Raw genomic sequence first — 23122 nt, 5'->3', positions numbered from 1 at the left:
ACAGTCCATTACTTTGCCAACAAAGGTCCGTCTAGTCAAGGCTGTGGTTTTTCCAGTAGTCATGTATGGATGTGAGAGTTGGACTATAAAGAAAGCTCAGCACAGAAGAATTGATGCTTTTGGACTGTGGTGTTGGAGAAGACTCTTGGAGAGTCCTTGGACTGCAAGGAGATCCAACCAGTCCATCCTAAAGGAAATCAGTCCTGAGCTTTCACTGGAAGGACTGATGTTGAAGCTGAAACTCCAATACTTTGGCCACCTGATGCAAAGAGCTGACTCATTAGAAAAGACCCTGATGCTGGGAAAGATTGAGGGCAGGAAGAGAAGGGGAGGATAGAGGATGAGATGGTTGGATGGTATCACCAACTCAATGGACATGAGTTTGGGTAAACTCCCAGAGTTGGTGACGGACAGGGAGGCCTGGCTTGCTGCAGTCCATGGGGTCACAAAGAGTCGGACACGACTGAACGATTTTCACTTCACTTTCCAAATCATGCAGAACTGCAGCCAAGCTCCCTGATCAGACAGTGCCACCAGCTAAGTTCTGCAGATAGGCAGACCACTGGCTGGGATCTCTGTTCAGGTGCTGCTACAAGCAGAGATGAAGTCCAGTAATACTTTAGTGCTGGTTACTGTAAGTCTTGCCCCTTTGCCCATCTCATCTTTTCCCCAGTTGTCAGGCCCTCAAGTTCCCCAAATGATCCTCATGCAGACCTGACTGGGCAACTCTGGAAACATCTTGCAACAGTAGATGGGCTGAATATCCACTTTGGGTTCTGTTTTTCTCCACAGGAGAAGCTATAGATCAAATGGGTTCACTCTGCAGTGCTGTGTTGGCCTGGGGAAAAGACAATGCAACCCAAATGAAACCTTTCCTTCAGCTTCTAATGTGGCTATTCTGTCTCTGTGATTCAAGAACCTGCTTCAGCCTCACCCTCAGGTTCCAAGCCACACTTCGTGAGACCTGGGTTTCTAGGATTCTTGATAGTTTTAATTTTTTTAGAGGATTCATCAGGACTGGACCCACAGAGAAGCCAAATAACAAGTACTGAGTAAATGTGGTTATCTTCCTGAGAAGTTTTCTCAAATTTGTTTTTACATAAGAAGGTCATTAATAATTATTAATATTTTAGCATAGATTTTTTTTTTCAGACAACTGGCCTAGTTCCCTAAGAAAATACTAAAGTTATTTGGAGTGGTGGTGGGGAGGGCAGCAGGATACAGAACTAACAAAAAGGTCTACTCATGCCGTAGGACAACACAGCCAGGAATCCCAGAGGGATGATGCAGCATGACAAATGGTGATGGGCAGAACAGAGATGAAAAAGGGGCTCAAAACAAGACATGAAAAAATGATAAACACAGACTTCATCTGCTTCATAACTTTTCCCAGGAATAATCCTGCCTTGTACACATCTTTGGTGCCTTTTTTAGTAACAACACATGTGCATTTCTTTTTTATTCTTTTTGTTGTTCTTCTTGGAATTTTAAATGCCTTTTAGCTCATAAGCTCAATAAAAATACCATGGCATATTTTTTCAAAAGAATTTTATGACCCAAGGAGCTATTGCTTAATCAGGCAGCCTGATGTTCGATTTATTTTTGCACTTCAAAATAATTCTTCCTTAGGCAATGTCACAAAGATGCTACCTTAAAAATTCTTTTAAAAAATAAGAGAGTGAAAAATATTATTTTTTTTCCAAGTAAAGAGATGTTCTTTTTACTTTCTAAAAGATTGGTAAATGAAATCTGGATAGAAAAATAAGGCAAGGGAAACATCAGTAACAAATTCCCAAATCCAAGATGTAAACTCTTTGAACAAAGGAGAACATATTGTATTTCATGCTTGAAATCTGCTCTAAAACAGACAATTCAGTTGTCTAAATGCATAACTCTGCATGAGAAAAAGAGCTTGAAAGCTTCTGTGAAAAAAACATCTGCCATCATTCATTTCTTAAAAAGTGTATCACCCTGGTATTTAAGATCTAAACAGATGTGAAGCTATGTACTCTAAAGCTAAGTAGGTATAAATGAAATTGTCTTGTTTTATTCCTTTACAAGAAAACTTGATTGGATTTATTGAAGTTTAATTTTCCCATCTGTGTAGGGTGGTATAATATTAGGTAGGAGTGAATATCTTAAGAGAATCTGAAATTAAATAATGCATACTTTTCAAAGAAGCTTTTTCAGTAGAGTCTTAAAAGTGAAGTCAAAAAGATGAGAGGAAGAGTTAGAAATATTTAGTTAGAAATAGAAAAGAATGAGGTATACATGAGTCTTATTTCTAAGACAGTTTCCTTGGAAACCCTGAAAAGTAATCACTTTAGAAATCTGAAGTCAGTGGCATTAAGGAGTAAAAGGTTATCTAAATCCTTATCTTCTGAGTGATTCATATAATTCTGGTTTTAGACTTGCCTGTTCTGAACTGTTGTGTTGTAAGGCAACACACAGTAGAAAGAACCATGCACTGTCTACTCTGCAAGAATTGTTCAAACCCATAGTCTATTACTAAAGTGCTGTACATTGTTGAGGGAGCCATTCTTTGGTTTCTCAGTTTACACATTACACTTAATAAAGGGGTTGGCGCTCTGCAGAACCCCTATGATGATTGCGTCAAGGAGGATGCTGAACTGGAAGGACTTTGTTTATTCTTTATCTGCTTGAATCAGAGAAGATTCTTCCATGTCTGGTTAACATATTAGCTTCTATACAGGCTTTTTTTGAGAAGAAAAGGTTACATAGCCTTAAAAAAAATTAGCTTGGATGTTTCTAAATTTATGTTAGCTTTACAAACTGTGACTCTGTAGAAATTTTCTAAATTTTTAGAAATTAAAAAAATTTTTTTAATTTTCTGAATTTTTATGTAGTTTCTAAATTTTTGTTAGCTTTACAAACTGTGACTCTAAAATTTTTCCATTCACTAATTCAGTGAGGTTTATGAGATCCTTGGATGAGCCAAGAACTCTCTGCTAAGCTTTGGGAATACCAAGGAGAACAAGATGAGAAAGGTTCCTGATGTCAGATTTGACAGTATCATGAAGACTGAGTAGGCAAGATCACTGCAGGTGGTGGTTAATGTAGTGATGAAGATAAACAGGATGATGATAAAGGACAGCTGGTTAAGGGAAGGGGAAAGCCAACTAGTTACGAGAAGAGAAGCTATTTACACTAAGGCAGTGAGGAAAGGCTTCTCTAGATAGGGGAGGATTGAGCTGAGACCTCGAGAGTGAAGAGGAGCCAGTGAATGAAAGAACTTTGGGAAATCCTTCAAGGTAGGTCAAATAGCGATGGAAGAGCAAGGACCAAGATGGGGAAGTAAGAATGATCTAGGTATTTCTGGAAAACTAAAAGGAGTTTGTCACAGCAGAGTGAATAGTGAAAGTTGTTTGAGATGAGCTTGAGGAAATAGGTAGGTAGCAAATCATGAAGGACCTTTTAAACCATAGTAAAAAATTTGGCCTTATTTAAAGTATAGTAAGAAGCCACTGAAAGGTTTCAAGCAGAAGAAAAATATAGTCTCTAATGGGAACATTCTTTGTAATTTCCAAACTTTGTTTAACAATGTCTAGTGTTATTGGTTATCTCAAGGGATAAATTAATTTCCAGGGAAAAAAATAAACAAGATAAATTTGAATTACAAAAGCATGTGATGTACTGAGAAAATTTAATGAGGGAAAGAATGATCTGGTCAACAAATGTTGCTAAAACTACTGGATACCCACACACTAAAGAATTAATTTGGATCTTTCCTTATGCTACACACAAAATTAACTCAATCTGTGTCATAGATCTAAATTTAAGAGCTAAAACTATAAATGTCTTGGAGGACAACATAGAAGGAAATCTTCTTGACCTTGGGTTATGCAAAGCCTTCTTAGATAACACCAAAATTACAAATAACAAAGAAAAACAGATATATTGGACTGCATTAAAGTGAAAAGTTTTAGAACTTCAAAGAACACCATCAAGAAAGTGAAAAGACACCATAGAATGGGATAAAATATTTGCAAATTATATGTGATAAGGGACTAGTATCCAAAAATACATGAAGAACTCTTACAACTCAATAATAAAAAGATAATTCAATTGAAAAGTGAAAAGTCTTTAAACAGATATTTCTCCAAAGAAGATATATATAGTTGGCAAATAAGCACATGAAAGATACTCAACATCATTAACTATTAGGAAAATGCAATAAAGCCACAATAAAATACCACTTTACATCCACTAGAGGGAAAAAAAAAAAAAAAAAAACAGAAAATAATAAGTGTTGATGAGAATGTAAAGAAATTGGAACTCTTATACATCATTGGTTGGATGTAAAATGGTGCAGCTACTTTGTAAATCAATTTGGCAGTTTCTCAAAATGTTAAAAACAGAGTTACCATATGACCCATCAGTTCTTGGCATATACCCAAAAGAATTGAAAACAGGATTCAAACAAAAATTTTTACATCAATGCTCATAGCAGCATTATTTATGATAGGCAAAAAGAAATAACACAAAATGGTCATCAATTAATAAATGCTTATTAATTAATGTAGTATGTTCATACAATGGAATATTATTTGGCAATAAAAAATATACTGATCCATGCAAAAAAAAATATTGATTCATGCTACAACCTTGATGAACTTTGAAAGCATTATGCCTAGCAGTCAGTCATAAGAGACCACATAATACAGGAAATATCCCAAATAGGCAAATCTCTAGAGTCAGCGAATTAGGGTTGCCTAAGGCTGGGACTTGGGAGGAAACTGGAAGTGACTGCCATTGGGTACAGGATTCTTTACGGGGTGATGGAAATTGATTCTAAAATTATGGTGATGGTTGCACAACACTATAAAAACCATTGAATCATACACTCCAAATCAGGGGTCCCCATCCCCCAGGCTATGGACCCCTACTGGTCCAGGACCTATTAGGAACCAGGCCACACAGCAGGTGAGCAAGCAGAACTTTGTCTATATTTACAACCATTCTCATTACCATGCAAGCTCTGCCTCCTGTCAGATCAGAGATGACATAATAAATGTAATGCACTTGAATCATCCTGAAACCATACTTATCTCCCCCATCCATGGAGAAACTGTCCTCCATTAAACCAGTCCCTGGTGCCAGAATGATTGGGGGTTACTCCTTTAAATAGATTCATAATATGGTATGTGAATTATATCTCAAAAAAACATCATTTTTAAAAACGGATGTGATGTGTTACTTCTGAGACTACAGCTACTCTCACAAAGTTAGATCAGTAGGGAATCCCAAATCTGTCCTCTGTGGTGTAAGTAGGCTGAACATCGAGGCAACTATTCTCTGTCAACATGACATGTGTTTAAAGGGATTCTTATTTGTGTAATCATTGAAGAAATCTATTAAAACATGCACATTGAGAAATGATTGCCTTTTTCTACTCTGCCATGCAAGTCTCTAAATACAGAAATAGGTTGCAGTGGGTCATGTAAACTTTTAAAAGCCAACATTTGGAGAAAATTATCACTGATGCATTTCAGAAGAAACACAAAAATAAACCAGCCACTCCCCAAAAAGAAAAACAAGCTATCTCTAAATAGAAAAAAAGTGAATGAAAGAACCAGGAGAGATCTTTCTGATTATAATGACAGAAGAAAATACAATATAGAACACAGGCAATGTCTTTTCTCACACATAATGAGCTCTTTGAATATGTTTTACAGTTTATTGTGCAGAAGATTTCTAACAGGTCCATTTGTTCTATTTCCTAGAAGCTAAAATGTATAAAAATGTCACTATCCTTTGCCTTTTATTCATGAACTTTGGTTTTAATTCCAGCAGATAGTAAATTTTTTTAAGGTGTTATCTATTTACAAATAGATATCTAGTAGACCAGCTGATTAAGGCTAAATATTTTCTTCTTTGGGCATGCATTCTATCATTCATTTATTAAATGTTTATTAAGCATCAATTATATATGAGACACAGTTCTGGACACTGTTACAACAATGAACAAAACAGACAAGATCTCTGCTGTCATGGAACATGCAGTGTAGAAGGACAGTGTGAACAAGAAGAATAATTTCTGATAGTTATAAGCCCTATGAGGAAAATAAAACATGGTAATGGGATTTTGAATGCCCTGATAAAGGGGCTACTTTAATTGGGATGGCCACAGAAGGACCACCTGAAGTTACATTGAGCTATATGCCTAAAGATAAAAAGAAGCCAATCATGTGACTATCTGAAAAGGAGTATTCTAGGCAGAGGAAACATCTAATGCAAATGTCCCAAGGTAGAAAGGGTATTTATTAAATGCCCTATTTTAAAAAAGGAAGGGTCCAAGTAGTAAATAACTGGAAAACAGGATGTCAGAGAAATAGGAGGTGGCAGATCACATAGGGGACTATAGACCATGATAAGAGGTTTGAAGATTATTCTGATTGCAATGGGAAGCCATTTGGAAGGTTTTACATAAGGAGAGATGTTTGATTAAAATTGTTCATGATCATTTGGGTCACTCTGAAGAAATGGAACCTAAGGGTAAACGTGGGTCAAATCACTTAGAAGGCTGTGGCAGTCATGTAGGCGAAAAAACGATAGAGTGACTTGGAACGCAGGGGAGCAATAGAGATAGAAAATACTAGCCAGATTCAAGACGTCTTGGAGATATAGTTGACTGGATTTGCTCATGGTTTGGCTGTTGAGAAAGAAGGAAAGCATAATAAAGAATAAATCTGAGTTTCAGGTGAGCAACTGAGTTGTTGCTCATTACAATTACGTGTGTAATAGGGTTACAGATTGGTACTTTGACATGTGCAAATATAACATTTATTTCTGGTTAATCTGGTTTTCCTCACAAGCCCTAACTTAGATTAGTGGGGAGTGGTTGGGGAATTGAAAGAGAAAGAAAGGAAACTTTTATATCCAATTCAGTTAAAAGCTCAATCTATTCCTATAATTTAGTAGTCTCTTTGGGTAAAGCTCAGACTCTTATGATGCTTAGTCTCTCAAATGTATCAGTCTTCCACCTCCCTCTTTTCTTACTTCCTAATACTGACTCTGTGTTTGCAGTGGTGGCAAGGATGAGGAGGCCTTGGATCTAGAATACTGGACAAAAGATGGGAACTAGTGATTCCCATATAGATGCTGAATTACTGTATAAAGAGATATTCATTCTTCCTTTATAATCAGGAATATGTGAATTGAAATCCATAATAATATATCATTTTGCTCCCTTGAGATGGACAAATTTTAAGTCTGATAGTACCAAACATGTAAGATTTGGAGTAATTGGAACTCTTAAAGGTTGCTTTTGGGAATGTAAATAGGCTAAAACTCTGGAGAATAAGTTGGCAAAATCTTATGTACTGAAAGGTACATGTATCCTGCAAGCCAGCAATCCAATTCCAGAGTATACACCCTCACCCAAAAAACTCTTGACGTAGGTATATAGAGGTAGGTACAAGAGTGTTTACTGAAGGACTGTTTGTAGCATAAAAAAAAAAAAAAAAAACACAAAGAAAACTACCAGAAGTTCATCACTAGGGAAATGGCTAAATAAATTGTGGTTTGATTACAAAATGGAATCCTACTATTTAATGTTGTAGCTCAGTAGGAATGTGGGAATGTGGGAAACCCAGGTTTGATCCCTGGGTTGGGAAGATCCCCTGGAGAAGGAAATGGCACCCCACTCCAGCATTCTTGTCTAGGAAATCCTATGGACAGAGGAGCCTGGCAGGCTACAGTCCATGGGGTCACAAGAGTCGGACACAACTTAGTGACTAAACCACAACCACCACCACTACAAAATGTAAGTAGAGACACTAAATAATTTCAAAAACAAAATCTTGTTCTAAAAAAATTTCAAAAGAATGTGTAAAATATGATACTGCTTATTGAAAGTTTCAAAAGACGCAAAATAAGCATATAATGCTTGGGAATATATACAAATGGAGTAAAAGTGTAAATAAATGCATGGGAATGATAAATTGAGGACAATGGTTGCACCTGAGTGAGGAGAGAAGGTGATATGTTTGCAAATATAAGTGCATATATGGGACTTCAGTCTTGTGTGTATTTTTGAATGTGTGTGTGAATAGCTTCTATTTCTTAAAGTGGGTGGTAGACACTTGGGTGTTTATTATACCTTTTATTAATCATCTTTTATACATATTTAATTATTACATAATACCCTTTGAAAAGGCAACAGAAATTAATGAGAACTGACATTTCTTGAGCTCTTCAAGTATAAGTCTAGTCCTTTCTCATTCAGTCTTAGTAACTCTTTGAAGAAGTATTAATAACACCCCTGCTATATAACAGGAAACTGAGGCCTTTAGAGGTGAAATAATCCACCTATAGTCATACAGCTGTTAGGTGACAGAGCCAAAATATGAAACTAGAGCAGTGTGGCTTAAATGCCCACGTCGTTAACCTCTGTAAATGTTAATCACCCTCTCTTAAAAAGGCCACGTTAACCACAAACAAGTCTCACGTTAGTGCAACGATCATTTCAACCTCTGGATGCAGCTGGAACCACAGCAATAGAACTTAACCGCTTTGGTCTCTAAATTCAGCGGGTTTTCTGAGGCTAGAAGAACATTTGCTCAGGAGCACAGGGCATGAGTCATTTCCTTAGGTATCTGTTTATTCGTTTAACAAATATTTATCAAGAGCCTCCGTTAGCACAGTGGTAAACCACAATTTATTTCTTGTCTACATCATTTTTGCCTTTTGCCAAGTTTTGGGACACAAATTTGAAATTTCCATTTTCATTTCCAACTAATGCAAGGAATGCTGTGATTAATTATTAGCTATTTTTGAATCTGTAGCCTGGCTTACTGTGGATCTCATTTAAGCCTAACCATTGTTGACCTGCAAATTCATATGACATTAAAATATTTTAACCACTTCTTACTTTAAAAAAAGTGTTTATTGAAAACTTTTAGTCTACTTTTGTATAAATAAAATACAGATTGAAATAAAAATATTGTTTTAAACAGTTTAATATGGCTACCTCCTTTCTCTAAATGTGTTTCCCCTTTCTCCGTGTTTTTTCCCCCCACAGATAAAAGAGTATTTGCTTAATCGTACCCTTCAGTGAGATTTTGAGATTCTCCCTGACAATGTATTAGATATATTTTATAATCCTGTGCATTCAACAAGATGTTGAACCCAAAGTAGCTCAGAGAACTGCTGACATGGATACATTTAGGTTGACTTTAATTACTTTCTCAATGGCTGTGCTAAAACCAAGTTATTTTCCCTCTGTGATTAAGAATGGTTTCATTTTGTCTATCTTGACTAGTTTGTATATGTGAACTTTACTCACTAGTAACAGCTGGGCCTCTAACTCATCATGACCTCTTTTTAAATAGTTATACAAGCATAGTAATGTTGAGAAGTAGCCCACATTTTTACTTAGTGTTCAAGTCAGTGATTATGTGATATAAGTATTTAAGCATTCTATCTGGTTGTGTCTCTAATAATTTATTTCCTTTTTTATTCAGGGACCTGAAGGAATTACAGGAATTCCAGGACAAAGAGGTCGTCCAGGAAAGAAGGTAATTTTTTTTTTTTAACATCTTTTTATGTTGGTTTTCTTTATTCTGATGTGCACATAGCTCCATAGCATACTGTGATGTTTTTATTTGTACTAGAAATAAAGCATTAAAGAGCTATGGCTAAAAAGGCACAATTGTATAAATTAATATTTACTTCCACATAGGAGTACTTTTTACCTTAATTATCTGAAGTCAAATTTTTGACTTTGTCATTTCTAAAAAGATCTTTGCCTTTTCTTCTCATCTTTACCAGAAATTATTTAGTAGACCATGGGCATGAAAAGAGAGAAAAGAAAAAATGCTATACCATTTGTGCCATTTAATAACAACTTTAGTAAGATATTTAGGGGAGAGAAGTATTATTAGAATTGTTTCTGGCTTGTTTGAATATATTTTTCTAAATTGAAAAGGTTAGTATTGATTTTATCTTCCCTATATATTAACTAAGAGACACAAAACAGTATGTGTTATTTGCTTCCTTTTACTAAGAAAATGTGATGTGTTTGTAAAATTTAGTACTTTATAATAAATAATTGATACTTGGATAGAGTCAATAATTTGTTCAAGTATTGGTGAAACAAAAATTATTTTCCCATTGTAATATAATAACTCTGAATATATTTACTATAATTAAGTACAAATCATACCATATTCTAGTTCCCAAAATTGAATTATATCATTTCTGTGAATATGCACCTAATCCATCTTTCTCATAACTTGAGGGCAGTATAAGAAATAATAAAAGATAAAAGTGAATGAGGTATATTTTAGTTACCATTCTCAGTCATGAAATAATGCCCAATATTGAAGTTTCTTTTCATCATACATAATGTACTTTCTAAATGGTTTTACCAGTAGGGCAGTGCAGATCCTCACAGCAACCTGTGAATTATTATGAATTACCAAAAATTTCCTGACTATGATCATAGTTTAGTTTTTCTTTGTGTCTACTTGATTATCAATAATAGAACTGAGTTACCATATGTGGAGAATAAATTATAACATTTACTATTTAAAAGCAGCTGTACTTTGATATTAGAGAATGATCAGTTAGCCTGTTGGAAAACAGAAGAATTGGTTTTCAGATGGATATAAAATCATGTAAAAATGTTACAGATTTTTAAAGACAAACTCCAACCAAGTGATGATGTTGAGTATACAGCACTGCCCACTAGAGCCTTTATACATTAAATGTATCTTTGGGGCACTGAAATTCTCTGTAGAAACAGGCTTGTCATAGGGCCTGGTTTTCTCAGGACATGAGTAAACATATGCGTGCATGCATTTGTACATAAATACATAACAAGTTTCATGAATAAAACACTTGGTTATTTGTAATTCAGCATGAGCACCAGACTTCCCTGCTTATTTGCACAAAAAATTTTGTATTCTTTTTTCCAAAATTACTTTTGATTACATTTTTAAGGTAACCCAGGTGGTATGGTATGTTGTTATTGTCAGTGGTGGTCTGTAGTACTAGTAAGTTAAAACAAAGTGATTATTTATAGAATTTTGCCTATAGCATCTCCTCTGGAGCCATTCAGGTATACGATGTAGTTGATTAAGTATAAGGTTTTTTTCTTACTTTTCTCTCTTACTAATGGCATCCACAGGGTGATAAAGGACAAATGGGGCCCGCAGGAGAAATTGGAAGCAGAGGTGCTCCCGGACAATTTGGGGAAAGTGGTCTTAAGGGTGCCAGAGGAACTAGAGGTGCTGTGGTCAGTATTTGATTTGTCTCCAAAACTGAGTTCACTGCGGATGGAAAGAAATGTATCCATGTCTAAAAGCTTCATCTCTTGATTAATTTTACAGAGAAAGCAAAAGTTCCATTGAAAATAATCTACCTCCATGGGATATGGAGAATTGTAAGCATTCCACAGTACTTAAATGGCTTAGTGGTTTCTGGACATGAAAAAGGAAAGGGGAAAAAAAATCTCAAAATGGAAATAAAATATGAAATAAGATTTTTAAAAATCAGATTATAACTCCCAACCTAAGTAGGAAAGTTTATAAAGTTGTACTTAAAATCAGGATTTAATATCTGTATAAAATTATGCTGTCATGGTTGACAAATTGCTTTGAAAATTAAATTACTCAAAAATGGGTTTTCTTTATATGCTTAGACTCTCATGCTTATCTAGAGATTATTTCTTTATAACCATCTGTGGTAAGTCTCCAAAACAGCTACCGATTTTTAATCTTTCATATGAATTTTGCATGATATTGGAAGCAAAGATCGCATGATACTTTTGAAACTGTAATATCAAAATTATGTTGCTAACATATTTGAACTTGTTCAAAAAATCACAGAAGAAAGGGATGCAAAATATTTAAGAGATTATCCAATTTAGTCTTTTGAGTATTTCATAAACTTATATATCAAATCCATATGTATTTCCTAGTCACCGTTTAAATGTCACAAGTGGCTTTTCACCAAGTCTTTGGAGAGTATTGAATAATCTGTTGTCTGAAGAAGGTTTTCCTTAGCCGCATTTTAGAGGAAAATCACATGAAGGGATATATTGTTTAGACTGGAGTATCAAAAAGCAGTCTCTGATGGGGAACTCCTTTAGTTGAAGCTCTCTGATGTTCTAAATGCGATTACTCTATCTGTTATCTCCTCAATCACTTACTGTCAATTGTAAGACTCCTCAGCCTCATTTTAAGTGTTCCATTCCTTACTGTCATATTACTAAGTCAGGTAGTATGTACCTCCTTTTATTTAAATTGCTAATATTTTTCTTCTATGCCCTATGAATTCAAATATGGTATATAATGTGATACCCAAGAGTAGAATTGCTGGATCATACGGTAGTTCTGTTTTTAGTTTTAATTTTTTGAGGAGCCTGCATACTGTTTTCCATAATGGCTGCACTAATTTATATTCCTACCAACAGTGAACAAGGCTTCCCTTTTCTCCACATCCTTCCCAACACTTGATATTTGTTGTCTTTTTTGTAACAGCCATTCTAATAGGTATGAGGTGATATCTAATTGTGGTTTTGATTTGCATTTCCCTGATCATTAGTGATGTTGAGCATCTTTCCATGTGCCTGTTGGCTATCTTGGGAAAATGTCTGTTTAGATCCTCTGCCCATTTTTAAATTGGGTTGTTTGTCTTTTTGATGTTGAGTTGTATGAATTATTTTTGTATTTAGATATTAACCCCTTATCAGATTCATTGTTTGCAAATATCTTCTCTGATTCAGTAGGTGACCTTTTTGCTTTATTGATTGTTTCTTTGACTGTGTAAAAGCTATTTTGTTTGATATTGTCTACTTATTTTTCCTTTTGTTTATTTTACCTGAGGAGAGATATAAAAAAAAAATATTTCCAAGACCAATATCAAAAAGCATACAGTCTGTGTTTTCTTCTAGAAATTTATGGTTTCAAGTCTTACATTTGAGTCTTTTATGGGAATACTTAATATTAGTTCTTTTGATGTTTGCAAATCTGATAAATGAAAAAGTATGTCTCATTTTCTTTCTTACATTTTCTTGCTTGCAACTAAATAAATTGTACTTTTTCCTCTGAAAGTTGCCTGTTCATATGTACTTTACATATTTTTCTATTAGACTATTTTCTTTTTCTTAATTGCAAAAACACCTTATATAGTTTAGATAATATATTTTTGTTAAATATGTTGCAAATATATTACAAATATATTTCCCTTTCTATCATTTATCTTGTTTACACTATCTTTCACTGGACAGAGGTTTTAATTATTACAATCAAATTTGTCAGTCTTTCTGTTAAAAGTCTAGGTTTTGTTACATAAAGTATATAAAAATATACTTCCATATCCTTTTCCTAATATTGTTACCCTTAGCCCTGTTAAAGCATATGGAGTTTATTTTGCTATAAGTTGTAAAGGACTAATTTCTTTTTTCCATGTTCTTAGCCAGTTGTCTCAATACTATTCAATAAATCTATTTCCCAGTTTTCTGAAATGCTACCCTTACTGTAAGCTACTCGCAAATAATGGTCTGTTTTCATTTTCTATATTTTCTTTTCTCAATTTTTTAGTTTATTACTAGGTACCACACCATTTAAATTGTTACATCATTACAGTATCTTTTGAGATCTAGAAGGGCAAATACTTCATAATTTATTTTTCTGAAAAGCTCAGCTCTTACTATGATTTCGTCTGTTTTTTGTTTGAACTTTAAAATACAATTCTGCAAGTTCCTTTAATATTGAATCATTCATAGAAATAGAATTACCACATTCATTCTATGAATGATTAACATATGTCTTTTTATTTACTTATATCTTCTATATCCTTAAAGCTTTGTTATTTCCTTTATCTCTGTGCTTACATCTTTCTTATTAGGTGTATTGTTAGTTTCTTACAGATTTTGTTGTTTTTAGGGTGGTCCTTTTTCTAGTTCATCTTCTTAGTAGTCTATGTAAGAAACCTTTTTTAAAAACTTTATCTTTATTTCAGTGAATTTTAATAATTCTAAGGATTCCTTAGGTAAATAATTGTATCACCTCCTCATATTTATTGTTTATTATCCTTACTTATTTCATTAGTTAGAACTTCTGGCTGGTGTGGCATTTGGCTGTGCCTTAATTTCCTTATCTCCTATTTATTTTGAGACTCAAATAGAAGAGTTAGTGTGAAAACTTTTTAATAATATAAAAGGGACATTTTTAAGAGTGTTATTTTTGCCTTTTTTCAGTTGTCTGTTATCTTTTCAGTAGTTTAGGAATATTTACTGATTTGCCTTTAACTTATGATTTCCTCATCTGTATAAATTGATAATAAGTGTAAATAATAGAGGTGAATATTATACATAAGCTGTCAACCAATTCTCTTTTAACAGCTTTGACCAGAGTTGAAATCATGTTCATCAAAGCACCTGAGGCTATGAATGAGTACAGAGTTCTCGATACTATCATGACAATATTAAAAACTATCAGAATTCACTCCCTAATATTTAGTGATGTGCAAATACCACAAACTTTGACAAACGCAAACTACATTTCCAAGAATTTGCTGGAAATTTACAGCATTCTGGCAACTGAAAGTATTTCTTTTAATATGATTAAAGATGTTCATACCAGAAATAAACCAAAGAAACATATTTTTGTGGGACTAACATGGTTCAAAAGTAAAATAAGATGCAAGTTGGAGAATTACTTTTTGTTTTCCTGTTTCAGACTAGGTAGAATTTTGTATCTTTAAAAATCTAAGTTTTAAATAACAAAAATGCAGGTTTAACAATTTAAACAATTGTCTGTTTTCTTTCTAATGTTTGCTTTGTTTTTTAGGGACATTTAGGATTGATGGGACCTGCTGGAAAACCTGGAATTCTAGGATATAGGGTAAGCATTTATAATTGGAAATAAGAACTGTTTATTTGCATAAAAACATTACATAAAGATGTCATCCCAAATATACAAATTCAGGTGAAATCTCCTGATAATGCTTTCTAGCATATTTAGACATCAGGCTACTATACAGTGAATCATATTTTCTTTCAGAATTAGTGTAATACCTAATGGCATAGCCATGATAGTATTATGTAGAGCACATACTAATGATATGGAGATTGTCTACTTACTTGTCCTTCTCTTAGGGCCATGAAGGTCAACCGGGACTTTCTGGGTTGCCAGGACCTAAAGGAGAAAAGGTGTGTATGCTTATATTGACTTTTTAATCCTAAAAGTAAACACAGAATTCATGTGTTCTTTCTGAAAGTATGCTGGAAACATTTCCAAAGAATAAAATAAGTACTTTTCAACTTGGGAAGTATTGTAGATTCTAGAAGAAAAATAAATATAAAGGGAGAAATATTTAAAATAATTAAGAAGTCTTTGATAGTTTCAGATTGAGGTGAAAACTAATGTTAATTTGCTTATTGAAAGAGATTGTGAGACTCTAGATTAAATGACTAACTATAGTACGTTTATGGTAAAATTTTTATGAATTAAGAATAACTACAATAGTACTCCTCTTGATTTGTAGTATTGTTGGAAAACTGACACTGAGAAAATTAGTAAGCTGCTTTTTATGTAACTAAAGGAGATTGACACTTCCAAAGAGAACCATATATGAATTACAATTGTGTATAAAGTATCATATGCTGTTTTGTAGATAAGACTTTTTCATTTAAAAAAGATAAAACCAGATTGCATATTTTATAACCTATTAGAAATAATAGGCTTAAATTTTTTAATTTATTTCATTAATTTAATTTTATTTATAAATCATCTTCATTGTAGGGTTATCCAGGAGAAGATAATACAATCCTAGGACCACCTGGGCCTCGGGGTGAACCAGTAAGTTTTTTTCTAAAATTATTTTGATGTTTTAAGATAAAATGCAGTTAGTACAATAGATTCATAATACCAATTACATCTTTTTAAGAACTTTTTTTTGTTTTTAGTTTTATAACATGGTTTTATATGACAGCAGTACTTGCAGTCACATAATCTAAACAGAAAAACTGTTTATATAAAGGTCAAGATCCTTAGCATTATATAGAAGTTTAACATAGGAACTTTCAAATCTAACTTCCAGCATTAAATTCATGATAACAACTTTTTACAAAGATAATCAAAATATTATGTACTCTAGGCATTTAGGGCAGATATTTATACATCAAATTCAGATTTATTTCTAAAGTATGTTTAAAAATCTGATCTGTATCCTTGTTTATAGTAGTTTATACACGGTTACCAAATGATTTGAAAATTCATCTAACTACTTATTAGAGCCAATATTTTTTAAAGATTACTAATCTGTAACCTTCTAATTAAGCACTTTAAAGACTAGCTGTAACCATGATTTTTTAAAAGTAGCTCTTCTATCTTTGATTATCTGAATAACTGTCTCTATGTTCATACTTAATTAAAACAGTATGCAGGATATATGTAAATTAAATGAATAGTGAAAAAATACCTGGTTCACAGAAATAAATATAATTGGTTAAATTTTCCATATTTCACATATCATATAAGATAAAAAAATCCTAAAACAGAAGAATCAGAATATATAGTCGCTCCCAATATTTTGACCTGACTCTGGAAATGATTGAACAGTATACTGTGTTTTAGAAATAGGAAAAATTCTAGAGTTTTTCTGAGTAGATCAAACCAATCTCACACAGAGGCAAACTCATCTATAAGAATATATAAAATTCTTTATCAGAAATCAACAAAAAATGAAAAGACACCTACTGAATGGAAGAAAATTCTTGCAAATGATATGACCACTAAGGGGCTAATATCCAAAATATATAAACATTTCATACATTTCATAAACATTTCAATAGCAAAAAAAAAGTCCAGTTTAAAAAATGGGCAGAAGAACTGTATAGATATTTTTCCAAAGAAAACATACAGATGGCCAGCCAGGCACATGAAGATACTTGACATTGTTAATCAACAGAGAAATGCAAATTAAAACCACAATGAGATAATCACCTCACACCTAGATGGTTGTCATCAAAAAGACCACAAATTACAAATGTTGATGAGGTGATGGAGAAAAGGGAACCCTGTGCACTGTTGGTGGAAATATAAATTGATGCTTCTATATGCAAGACACTATGAGGTTTTTCAAACAATGAAAAATAGAACTGCCATATTTACCCATCAATTCCATTCCTGGGTACATATTCAAAAGACAAAAACAGTAATCAGGAAAGATATATGCACCCCAATTCCATAGTAGCAATGTTTACAATCACCAAGATATGAAATAAGCTTAAATGTCCATCCACAGATGAATGAAGGAAGAAGATGTAGTCATATATATATGCATATATATATATACATATACCCAAAAATATATACAATACTACTCATTTACCACAATGTGGGTAGATTTAGAGATAATTTTGCGAAGTGAAATAAATAAGACAGAGAAATAAAAATACTATGTGATATCACATATATATGGAATCTAAAAAATGAAGCAGTAGTAAATATAACAAAAGAGAAGCAGACTCACAGATACAGAGAACAAACTAGTGGTTAATAGTGCAGAGGAGAATGAGGGAGAGGCAAGATAAGGTTAAAGGATTAACAATTTACTGATGGCTGCTGCTACTGCTGCTGCTAAGTCGCTTCAGTCGTGTCCGACTCTGTGCGACCCCATAGACGGCAGCCCACAAGGCTCCCCGGTCCCTGGAATTCTCCAGGCAAGAATACTGGAGTGGGTTGCCATTTCCTTCTCCAATGCATGAAAGTGAAAAGTGAAAGTGAAGTCGCTCAGTCGTGTCCAACTCTTAGCGACCCCATGGACTGAAGCCCACCAGGCTCCTCTGTCCATGGGATTTTCCAGGCAAGAGTACTGGAGTGGGTTGCCACTGCCTTCTCCGACATACTAATACATCTTTCGTTCAGGTCAGTTCAGTTCAGTTGCTCAGTCCTGTCCGATTCTTTGCAACCCCATGGACTGCAACACATCAGGCCTCCCTGTCCATCACCAACTCCCGCAGTTTACTCAAACTCATGTCCATTGAGTCAGTGATGCCATCTAACCATCTCATCCTCTGTGATCCCCTTCTCTTCCTGCCCTCAATCTTTCCCAGCATCAGGGTCTTTTCTAATGAGTCAGTTGTTCAGATCAGGTGGCCAAAGTATTGGAGTTTCAGCTTCAACATCAGTCCTTCCAATGAATATTCAGGACTAATTTCCTAAATTTAGGACGGACTAGTTGGATCTCTTGGAAGTCCAAGGGACTCTCAAGAGTCTTCTCCAACACCACAGTTCAAAAGCATCAATTCTTCGGTGCTCAGCTTTCTTCACAGTTCAACTCTCACATCCATACATGACCACTGGAAAAACCATAGCCTTGACTAGATGGACCTTTGTTGGCAAAGTAATATCTCTGCTTTTTAATATGTGTCTAGGTTGGTCATAACTTTCCTTCCAAGGAGTAAGCGTCTTTTAATTTCATGGCTGCAGTAATCATCTGCAGTGATTTTAGACCCCCCAAAATAAAGTCTGTCACTGTTTCCACTGTTTCCCCATTTATTTGCCATGAAGTGATGGGATCAGCTGCCATGATCTGTTTTCTGAATGTTGAGCTTTAAGCCAACTTTTTCACTCTCCACTTTCACTTTCATCAAGAGGCTCTTTAGTTCTTCTTTGCTTTCTGCCATAAGGGTGGTGTCATCTGCGAATCTGTGGTTATTGATATTCCTCCTGTCAGTCTTGATTCCAGCTTGTGCTTCATCCAGTCTGGCATTTCTCATGATGTACTCTGCATATAAATTAAATAAGCAGGGTGACAATATATAGCCTTGACATACTCCTTTCTGGATTTGGAACCAGTCTGTTCCATGTCCAGTTCTAACTGTTGCTTCTTGACCTGCATACAGATTTCTCATGAGGCAGGTCAAGTGGTCTGGTATTCCCATCTCTTTCAGAATTTTCCAGTTTGTTGTGATCCACATAGTCAAAGGCTTTGGCATAGACAATAAAGCAGAAATAGATGTTTTTCTGGAACTCACTTGCTTTTTCCATGATCCAGCGGATGTTGGCAATTTGATCTCTGGTTCCTCTGCCTTTTCTAAATCCAGCTTGAACATCTGGAAGTTCACAGTTCATCTACTGTTGAAGCCTGGCTTGGAGAATTTGAGCGTTGCTTTGCTAGCGTGTGAGATGAGTGCAATTGGGCAGTAGTTTGAACATTCTTTGGCATTGCCTTTCTTTGGGATTGGAATGAAAACTGACCTTTTCCAGTCCTGTGGCCACTGCTGAGTTTTCCAAATCTGCTGGCATACTGAGTATAGCACTTTTACAGCATCGTCTTTTAGGATTTGAAATAGCTCAACTGAATATGCATCACCTCCACTAGCTTTATTTGTAGTGATGCTTCCTAAGGCCCATTTGACTTCACGTTCCAGGATGTCTGGCTCTAGGTGAGTGATCAAACAATTGTGATTATCTGGGCTGTGAAAATTTTTTTTGTATAGTTCTTCTGTGTATTCTTGCCACCTCTTCTTAATATCTTCTGCTTCTGTTAGGTCCATAACATTTCTGTCCTTTATTGTGCCCATCTTTGCATGAAAAGTTTTCTTGGTATCTCTAATTTTCTGGAAGAGATCTCTAGTCTTTCATTCTATTGTTTTCTCTCTTTCATTGTGCTGATCACTGAGGAACGCTTTCTTATTTCTCCTTGCTATTCTTTGGAACTCTGCATTCAAATGGGTATATCTTTCCTTTTCTCCTTTGCCTTTTGCTTCTCTTCTTTTTGCAGGTATTTGTAAGGCCTCCTCAGACAACCTTTTTGCCTTTTTATATTTCTTTTTCTAGGGGATGGTGTTGATCACTGCCTCCTGTACAATGTCATGAACCTCCTTCCATAGTTCTTCAGGTACTCTGTCTATCAGATCTAATCCCTTGAATCTATTCATCATTCCCACTGTATAATCATAAGGGATTTGATTTAGGTCATACCTGAATGGTCTAGTGGTTTTCCCTACTTTCTTCAATTTAAGTCTGAATTTGGCAATAAGGAGTTCATGATCTGAGCCACAGTCAGCTCCCAGTCTTGTTTTTGCTGACTGTGTAGAGCTTCTCCATCTTTGGCTGCGAAGAATATAATCAATCTGACTTCAGTATTGACCATCTGGTGATGTCCATGTGTAGCGTCTTCTCTTGTATTGTTGGAAGAAGGTGTTTGCTATGACCAGTGCGTTCTTTTGGCAAAACGCTATTAGCCTTTGCCCTGCTTCACTCTGTACTCCAAGGCCAATTTGCCTGTTACTCCAGGTATTTCTTGACTTCTAACTTTTGCCCTTACATTTTTTGCCTTACTTTTGCCCATTCCAGTGCCCTATAATGAAAAGGACATCTTTGGGGGTGTTAATTCTAGAAAGTCTTGTAGGTCTTCATAGAACCATTCATCTTCAGCTTCTTCAGCATTACTCTTCAGGGCATAGACTTGGATTACCGTGATATTGAATGGTTTGCCTTAGAAATGAACAGAGACCATTCTGTCATTTTTGAGACTGCATCCAAGTACTGCATTTTGGATTCTTTTGTTGACTATGATGGCTACTCCATTTCTTCTAAGGGATTCTTGCCCACAATAGTATATATAATGATCATCTGAGTTAAAGTCACCCATCCAGTCCATTTTAGTTTGCTGATTTCTAAAATGTCGATGTTCACTTTTGCCATCTCCTGTTTGACCACTTCCAACTTGCCTTGATTCATGGACCTAACATTCCCGGTTCCTATGCAATATTGCTCTTTACAGCATCAGACTTTACTTCCATCACCAGTCACATCCACAACTGGGTGTTGTTTTTGCTTTGGCTCTGTCTCCTCATTCTTTCTGGAATTTTTTCTCCACTGATGTCCTGTAGCATATTGGGCCCCTACCGACCTGGGGAGTTCATCTTTCAGTGTCCTATCTTTTTGCCTTTTCATACTGTTCATGGGGTGCTCAAGGCAGGAATACTGAAGTGGTTTGCCATTCCCTTTTCCAGTGGGCCACATTTTGTCAGAACTCTCCACCATCACCCATCTGTCTTGGGTGGCCCTACATGACCTGGCTCATGGTTTCATCGAGTTAGACAAGGCTGTGGTATGTGTGATCAGATTGGTTAGTTTTCTGTGATTGTAGTTTTCAATCTGTCTGCCCTCTGATGGAGAAGGATAAGAGGCTTATGGAGGCTCCTGATGGAAGAGACTGACTGAGGGGGACACTGGGTCTTGTTTGATTGGTAGGGCCATGCTCAGTAAACCTTTAATCATCTTTTGTTACCTGAACATTATTGACCTGATATGTTTCAGTATTCACAGGTATTAGTTTCTGCAAAGATCTCCTGGTTGGTAAAAGATACAAACTACTGTGTATTAAATAAGCTACAAAGATATATTGTACAACACAGGGAATATAGTCAGTGTTTTAACTGTAAATAAAGTACAACCTTTAAAAATTGTGAATCACTATGTTGTGCACCGAAAAACTTACATAATATTGTGCATAAACTATACCTCAGGTGAAAAAAAGGAATCCAAGTTACCCCATACCTTATATAAATTTAAGAAGTAAATCATTAACAGACAGAATGATATCTTTAAAAATTCTGCATCAAATGCATTCTAAATGTCTCTAAACCTCTGAAAGACAAAAATATGGAAACAGTACAGAAATTTAAAAGTACAAAGAAAAATATGCGCAAGAAGAATAGAGTAGTGCTCCTTTTCCCCACATTCACGTATTCCATGTTCAAAGAATGTCACTGAAAAATAATAAATGTATTACACAGCTAGCATAATAATGGTCATTTTATTAATAGACGAGACAGGTGTGAACATTAGACCAAGAATATTCTAAATAATTAAATCAAAGTCAGAGATTTTTGTCTTTGCATTATGTCTAACACCTTTATTCACATAGAAGTAAGCTATTTATCCATAATAAATTTTATGGTTCTGATGATAATTTCTTTTGAGCTTCTTTTGGGATAGTTGGTCCTAATATGTGATAACTGGTTTTTCAAGTGCATTTTAGAATAAGTAGTTTGAACTGTTTATCATATCAAAGGATTTTATATTAGAAATGTTTAGAAAAAATTAAAAGTAGGGATTCCCTGATAGCTCAGTTGGTAAAGAATCCACCTGCAATGCAGGAGACCCCGGTTCTATTCCTGAGTCAGGAAGATCCACTGGAGAAAGGGTAGGCTACTGACTCCAGTATTATTGGGCTTCCCTTGTGGCTTAGCTGGTAAAGAATCTGCCTGCAATGTGGGAGAGCTGGGTTCAATCCCTGGGTTGGGATGATCCCCTGGAGAAGGGTCTAGCTACCCACTCCAGTATTCTGGCCTGGAGAATTCCATGGACTGTATAGTCCATGGGGTCACAAACAGTCAGACACGACTGAGTGACTTTCACAAGTTTATTCGTTTCTGCCTCAAGAATTAAAATGAGTAAGTGTAATTTCTTTAGGTCAATTTATATCTTAATATTTAAGATTTTGCAGATTAAAGAATAGACAATATAATTTCTAATAAAGAATGATAATGTAGAATTAGCTCTTAGATAGTTTTAAAAAGTATTAAATATAATACTTTCTAATTAATGCAATTGATTAAGTCCATTAATCACTTACTTAATGGCTGAGTGGTCCTGCTTAAATTGTTTTCAATCATTTTAACATTCAGTACAAATGCAATTTATTTTGATATCTTTTATAACATACTTTACTCACCTGAAAATTCACATTGTTTACTTGGACTTCATTTTGTCAGTATTTTTTCTAGCAGAATAATTATAAGATTGTCTTTAAATAATCAATGTTTATGGTGTTCTTAGTGTTGTTGAAATTCAATCCTTTGAAATTATCCGAAGGTGAAAGTGAAAGGTGTTAGTCGCTCAGTCATGTCTGACTCTTTGTGATCCCATGGACTGTAGCCCGCCAGGCTCCTCTGTCCATGGAATTCTCCAGGCAAGAATACTGAAGTGGGAAGCCATTCCCTTCTCCAGGAGATCTTCCCAACCCAGGGATTGAACTTGGGTCTCCCACATTGCAGGCAGATTCTTTACTGTCTGAGAGTGGAACTAAACAAATTATTGTACATTTGATTTCATATTTTTACAGAAAAAAT

General features: G+C 34.9%; 1 protein-coding gene and 1 long non-coding RNA gene across 30 annotated transcripts in view; one reads left to right on the top strand and one right to left on the bottom strand.

The window, feature by feature from the left end:
- The window catches only part of LOC147375711 (uncharacterized), a 157871-nt gene that overhangs the window by 4030 nt on the left and 130719 nt on the right, over positions 1–23122 (bottom strand). For both annotated transcript variants that reach the window (XR_015160381.1, XR_015160382.1), the window contains exon 3: positions 15113–15167. This is a non-coding gene — a long non-coding RNA (uncharacterized LOC147375711). The remainder of the gene's footprint in view (positions 1–15112; positions 15168–23122) is intronic.
- The window catches only part of COL24A1 (collagen type XXIV alpha 1 chain), a 401096-nt gene that overhangs the window by 293670 nt on the left and 84304 nt on the right, over positions 1–23122 (top strand). For 27 of the 28 annotated variants that reach the window (XR_015160374.1, XM_086390890.1, XM_086390884.1 and 24 more), the window contains 5 exons: positions 9486–9539; positions 11153–11260; positions 14820–14873; positions 15128–15181; positions 15774–15830. Coding sequence is in view for 27 of the 28 variants with exons in the window: in XM_086390890.1 (XP_086247016.1) it covers positions 9486–9539; positions 11153–11260; positions 14820–14873; positions 15128–15181; positions 15774–15830 (327 nt within the window). In the remaining variant the exon portion in view is untranslated. Of the gene's footprint in view, positions 1–7685; positions 7788–9485; positions 9540–11152; positions 11261–14819; positions 14874–15127; positions 15182–15773; positions 15831–23122 lie in introns of those variants that run through there. The other variant, XM_086390900.1, reaches the window with a different exon arrangement.

Source organism: Bos grunniens, chromosome 3, assembly GCF_055505025.1.
Source record: "Bos grunniens cultivar Pamir isolate PY7600 chromosome 3, Bosgru_T2T1.0, whole genome shotgun sequence".
NCBI classification, from domain to species: domain Eukaryota; kingdom Metazoa; phylum Chordata; class Mammalia; order Artiodactyla; family Bovidae; genus Bos; species Bos grunniens.
The sequence above is the reverse complement of the archived record's forward strand: the minus strand, read 5'-3'. Positions and strand labels throughout refer to the sequence as shown.